The 6,925-nt window shown below is 37.9% G+C and overlaps 1 protein-coding gene across 1 annotated transcript; it reads right to left on the reverse strand.

The window, feature by feature from the left end:
- Window positions 1–346: 346 nt before the first annotated feature.
- LOC143260424 (uncharacterized) lies at window positions 347–1,162 on the reverse strand. Its single transcript, XM_076525691.1, has one exon. It carries the CDS (start codon window positions 1,160–1,162, stop codon window positions 347–349), a length of 816 nt encoding a protein of 271 aa, XP_076381806.1.
- Between the last annotated feature and the right edge of the window lie 5,763 nt (window positions 1,163–6,925).

Consider the following 6,925-nt stretch of genomic DNA (forward strand, 5'->3'; position numbering starts at 1 on the left):
TTTGTATTATTGTCTATGAGTCGCTTATTCTTAATATCTACAAGCAAGCCGAAGTTCTTTAAGAAGTCAGCACCGATTATGGGTTTCGAGATGTCCGCGATTACGAATTTCCATGTTAGGACGCGACGCAACCCGAAGTTTAGGTGCAGGACGATGTCACCATACGTCGAGATGGTTGACTCGTTTGCTGCGTACAGGGTGTAATTACTTTTCGTCGGTCGTCCTTTTATTAGGGATCGCGGGTATACACAAATATCGGCGCCGGTATCGATGAGGTACTGTACCTTCGTGTCCTTATCCATCATGAAGAGGCGGCTTGTTTTGGGATCGGCGCTCCTCGCCTCGTCTAGGGCCGATCGGTCTCGTTTCTCTGCTGGCTGACGTGTGTGCAGGGTGTTGTGCATCGTGTGGCGCGGTCTCCGAATTTTCGGTGATACCAGCAGATGCCTGGCTGGGATGGGCTTCGCGTTCTGCTCCGTCTTCGCCATCCATTTCGTGCTGGTCTGCGGTCCCGGCTTCGTCGGCTTTCCGTGGCATCGGCGGTGCGTTTCGTCAGCTCTGCTACTTGTTGCGTTAGGCGGGTCATTTGCTCGCGTAGGATGTCGAATTTGGTATCGGATGATGCCACAGCCGAGCATTGTCCCGACGGGTTGAGCTCTTTTACTTTATCTGCCAGTTCCGCCATCTTGTCCAGCGGCGAGTCCATTTGCGTTGCGAGAATGGGACGCATCGATGCTGGCAGTCTATTTAAAAATAGCGTCCGCAGGAACTTATCAGTCACGGTACTGCCGGCCAAATTCCTGATGTGACGTAGGAATTGGGATGGTGTCCGGTCTCCGATCTCTTCTCGCTCTACGAGTTGGTGGATCCTCTGCTCCTCTGATGTCGACAGCCGCCGAATTAGCTCGTCTTTTATTTTCTTGTATTTGTCGGTTTCCGGAGGGTTTCCTATTATGTCTTGCACCTCCTCCATGCATCTGTAGTCCAGATTCGACGTGATATAATAGAATTTGGTCGTGTCGGCTGTTATGCCGTTTAAGGCGAATTGTCCTTCAACTTGGGCGAACCACAACGTCGGGTTGTTGTGCCAAAAGGGCGGTATACGTATACCCACTTTGTTGATTTCGGGGGTTCCCGTCACGTTGTCGTTGTTTCCAAACATGGTTTTTTTGGAGTTTCGTTAACTTAGAACGGATGATTCACTGTCCCTGACTTGTCCCTCGTTGCGATCACGTCGGGGTCACCAATTGTAACGCGATGTGTTCGGGGTACAACGGAAGGACACAGAGTGAAATTGCACTAGATTTTATTCGGAGATGTATATAAAATGACGCGCGGTGCTGATGGATACTAGATGGAGCGCGGCGGAATAGTTAAACGTGTAGAGGCTCGGCGTAATGCTTAGACGGGAAGAAGTTCAGTTTCTTGTCGCTGTTATTTATATTATGTCCCCCAAAAAAGCCACGCCTTTTTGGGAGACTCGCTGTCTTCTTTTCCCCCGCTTAGTTTGGCGGGGGAGGCAGCCATCGTCGTACCCTCGCTGTAGGGGCGCGCTGGCCGTTCGGCCGGGTAGCGGTACGCGGTCGGCGACTTTCTCCGCGACTAGGCCTGCAGTGCATGTGGCAGTGATAAAAAACAAAGAGACAAAAGAATTTCCGGGTCTTGCAAACGTCAAGGACGTTTTCTCTCAGTCGAACCCTTGACATCTGCAAGCGGACAGTTTTATGGTTATTACGGTCGCCGACCGTGTGCCGCTACAGAGGATTCGAGGTCGTATTTTTAATAACTTGAGAGAAATACTATCGTATTTCTTGGACTTTTCTCTACAAAAATATGTTTCGTAGGATGGTACATCGCCTATGTAAAGCGCCGAAGGTAGTGGTTGCGTCCTGTCGCAAGCAACCCTAGATCGGGGGGGGGGGGGGGGATAAGAAAGATGACAACGATGGGATTAGTTTAAATAATAGAATGATCCAGTCAAACTGTGAGAGCTTAATCCAGTGGTCGAAAGAACGAAAAAATGCTATATGAAATTTACGAATTAACGTTTGTTACAAAGATATAAACAAAAATACATATTTTATTATTTTACTTAGTTTAAATATATCAGCCGCTGCTTTTCTTTGCACGAGTTCCTTTCATAATTGGTAGTGAGTGTTGATAAATATAAATTTATCCAATATCGTTGTAACAACACAAACCATACAATAAACAATCTAGCTCTGATCCAGTCGATTAATTGTTGCGCGGTAACATTTAGATTTTCGAAATGCGGAATGCGCTAAGATTCACTTTGTATACGGTTTGTGCAATGGAAATGCACGAATTTGCATAATTAAGACATGGATTTTGCAAAGAAAAGGAATGACTGAGATACTGAAACTCACAAGGAAAGGTCCCTAGGGTTGACGGTTACTCTCTTTATATAGTAAAGTGATAGAGCTTGTAAAGATACCCGGTTTTAGGGGCAAATGGCTTATAGAGACGGTTTTTGAGATAATTAATGTTAAAGTTGCTAATAAAAGGCTAGAAAGTCGCACTGGATTACGCAGTGAGGCACAGCGCGACAAGAAGTGGGGGTTCTCCCCTCTCCCTACTTAATCGAATTTAAAATCCAGATTTCGAAGCAAAATGAACGATTGTGGTTATTTCAGGTCGCGATCAGGTAGTCCGCTTTATCGCGACGCGCGGTGCCTCGCTGCATTTTTGAAATAACCACAATTTCGTTCACTTTGTTCGGAAATCTGGATTTTAAATTCGATTAAGTAGAATGGAATTGAATACAGGATTTGTTTTTAAGGGAAAGAGAAAGAGAAAGAGAGAGAGAGAGAGAGAGAGAGAGTGAGAGAGAGAGAGAGAGAGAGAGTGAGAGAGTGAGAGTGAGAGAGTGAGTGGGAGTGAGAGTGAGTGACAGAGAGTGAGAGAGAGAGAGAGAGAGCATGCGTTTTAGTAGATAAAATTTTAACCCCTTGTTAAATCACTTCCTCCACGACTTCTTCGTTCTTAATAATTTCCGTAACGGAACGAGACAATTAGAAGAAATTCGTACGGTTAAAATCACGCAAGAAGGTTCCAAATCTTTTCAAGGAGTAATTTCATCCCTTGAAAACCGAATTAGGACAACATTTACAATCAGTAGTTGCAAAATATACAGTAAGCTTTATCTTACTTACTCTACTTCACTTATTTTCCCAATTAGTCCAAATTGAAATAGGAATGAATGTAGATTGAGGCCGCTTTACGGACGATCTATACTACTAAACGGTTTTTTTTAAATAAAGCTGGTAAAAGCTGTGCAGACCCGCGGATTACGATGAACAGCACGCGACTGTGTGCGAAACTGCGAGCAAATCTGAAGCAGTACGACATAGATGGCATAAGCGAGTGGAGTTCACTGTCTTCCGTTAATAGCCAGTTGCCAAAGAGGTTTTCTGTACTTCAAAAGTCAGCTAGTGGAAGCACACGAAACGTGGAAATGTACATGGGCTCCAACGTCACCGAGCACCTTTGTACTGCTCGTTTCGTAGTAAGCTACCTGAACGCAGCTTGCGTACCTACGAAGAAAAACTCTTCCTGGCATTGGATGGAAATAATGTCCTACTGGGATGACGAGAATTCAACGAAATAATAATTAAGCTCGCTATTCTGCAAATGCTTCAATCATTCGGATATATCTTCGACAACTGACAGAAATTTAGCGAAAAATTCCCGATTTTTTTTCTTTTACAATTTACTGAAATTATAGAGATATTTCTTTGGGGACATTTTGATAGATTTTTTTTAATAAGGAATATGTTATAATTAGACTGCATCTTTATGTAAAATATTTTCTGCATAACGTTCAATAATAGCAACAATACAACGTAATAATTTATCTGATCCGGATAGAATTCAAAGTTCATATCTATGCATTTCCAATCGACGATGTAAAGACACTATTGATATAAAAATATCTTCTAAAACAAACGCTTTCTAGTTTTCATTATATTTTGATGTTCATGGCACGTTATGGCTAAACAGCGGTGCTTTATGCGCGATTTCTGTGGAGATTTTAAAATCGCAGTAAAACATATAAACGAACAAGGTTCAATGCATTTTTATTTTCTCGATACGTCACCGATAAGTCACCCTACAGTTGACGAAGGAAACTTTCCCCTAATTCAAATTTTTATGAAATGACGTATAAAAATGAGAATTTGCATAATGATGTACAAAGTTTGAGTAAATACAAGCTTCCTGTTATTATGAAATGCGACATTAGTCGCATTTAGGACTCCGTAACTCTAAGGTTAATCATTTATATAAGGTTAATCATTTATATATCATCAATAATATATCGTCGAAAATCGTTTCCATTTTCAAATGATAAGAATTCAATTATAATGAATTAAAGAGATTACCAGAAAGAAATACACTGCATCTTCAAATATGATTATGAGAACCACATCCGTGAGAAACATGTGTGAAACGATATTTATTCTTTTCCACAGGGATTTACGATTTCCTCAACAATTTTTTGTGTCCTAAATTTATTAGATTTTTCTTTCTCGGTCAATTTTATTTTATATCTTTGACAAGGGATGTGAAGTGAGTGACACACGTCAGTTTTTCTACATTTTTAGTGAGATATAAAGCTTGACAAAAAATGTCGACGCATATCTTTTTTATCTGCAATCGTTCACTTTGAAAGGAGACTCTTAAAATATCAAATATCTCAAAAAGGTATTAATCGCGGAGAAAAATTTAGAATCTACAAACTGTGTGTATTAAAATATTTATGTATTTGTCATAGGTCGACTGGTTTAGCGTTATTAATCACAATATTGTATGGAAACTAAAGAAGCTTGACGACATATGAAAATACATTACAAAATGGCCGTACGAAATTCAATGCAATTTTTTGTTACTGAAGAAAATGCACATCGAAGCTAGCCTTTGCTACATTTAAATTTAAGCATAAATAGGCAAACTTTCCTCAGGATTTTTTTCGGAAATATTCCAAAATACTATATCATCAAATTGTAATAATATATATTTTTTGGGAACTTTTATAGTACACGTGAAAGCACTTCGAAATTGACATAACTACACAAATAGAAATACAATTATTGCCGTAATAGATACATATTGACATAAATAAAATACAACTTCCAGGGACATTACGAGATTGATGATAACTATGGTACTTTTGAGACTGCAAAATATATGTAAAATATATACGAACTGTATGCACACTATGCACTCTATGCACACTATATGCAAAGACCTATGCAAAATATATACAAAGTAATGAAACCAATTGTATAATGTATATATATTTTCATCTATTGTTTGCTGTAATTTGAATTACAACGTAACTATGATTTTGTCCATATTGTACGCAATAAGGTGATGCCTTTTCTTGCTGATTAATTTGTATTCTGAAAATATCCTTTCAACATCATAGGATGTAATCAGTGCATATATAGGGTGTCTCTTTTATCCTGTACATTCAAATACCTTCGTTAACCTTGTTTATATGAAAAAATGTATCGTAATAAATTTGTTTGGTTGAAAGGTAGGAATATTATAATTGATGGGTTTTTCCTTCAAAGTCATATTTTCCGAATTTTGAAGGTCATCGTCATTTCTTGCGTATTATCACTTATTGTTTACGACACAGCATTATAGTACATATCAAGACGAATTTAATGACCTACGACACTATGACCTTTAAGTGACCCTGAGTACAAAAATGCAGTACATTTGGTTTCTCGCATTGTTTCTCGAACTGGGCATCCAATCTACCATACCCGAAAATATGAAGGAAAGAATTGCACATGCTTGCAATATCGTTCTTGCAGCTATGATTGATCTTGCAAGCGAAACTTTTATATCGCGTGTCCAAAAATGTCTCGAAGTCAGTGGACAATATTTTGAACATTTACTGTATAATAAATAAATTTATTATTTATAGAAAACAAACATTTTGCAATTTTCTTGCATTGTTTTTAATTGGCGCGATTATTTCAGTTAAGATTATTTAAAGGTCATAGTGTCGTAGGTCATTAAATTCATCTTGATATGCACTACAATGCTGTATCATAAACAATACGTGTTAATAAGCAAAAAGTAACAATGACCTTCAAAACTCGAAAAAAATAACCTTGAAAGAAAAACCTATCAATCATAATATTTCTACCTTTGGACCAAATAAACCTGTTGCAAGACATTTTTTTATATAAACAAAATTAACGACGATATTTGAATGTGCAGGATAAAATAAACACCCTATTTATATTTTATCAGATATCTTGCATCAATTTGGTCTGGTATTTCAGTAATAGATACATATACAGTTTTGTTAAGTTCTCGGAAACGATCAAATCTTGGATCTTATTTTAAGATTTTCTTGCATTTATTTAGTATTATTTTTCCAAAAGCACCAGATACCTGTTCTAGCTCTTCTGTAATATTAGTTTCTAATTTTACCGATTCGTAAAATATGGGTCCTTAATTTCTAATTTAGCTATATAGTAACTGACGATCTCCAGAAATTATTTGGAATATAATTAAAATCATCAAATAATAAATAATGTTTCATTTTCCATCACTTCTTGGTTTAATTCATAGCTTCATTTTTTTTTAATTTTCTTCACTTTTCGCTGACCTATGGAAGTCTGAAAAATAAGGCGAGATTACTCGTTAACTATTAGATTTAAAACTAACAAAGATCAATACTTCTTTACTCAGAATCCGATATTCTTCCAAATTTTGACATAAAAAATATAGTATCCCATTTGTAAAAAGAAAGTTGACCTTCAAATCTCTGAAATGCTTCCTTCTATAAAAAAAAATAAATACACTACATAGTGTACTCTTTTAAGTCACGCAACTTTTGCATACAAAATTTCTTTGTCCAACGCATATTTTGGAAGTCGCAGGA

Source organism: Megalopta genalis, chromosome 12 (genome assembly GCF_051020955.1).
Source record: "Megalopta genalis isolate 19385.01 chromosome 12, iyMegGena1_principal, whole genome shotgun sequence".
In the NCBI taxonomy this organism is placed as follows: Eukaryota; Metazoa; Arthropoda; class Insecta; order Hymenoptera; family Halictidae; genus Megalopta; species Megalopta genalis.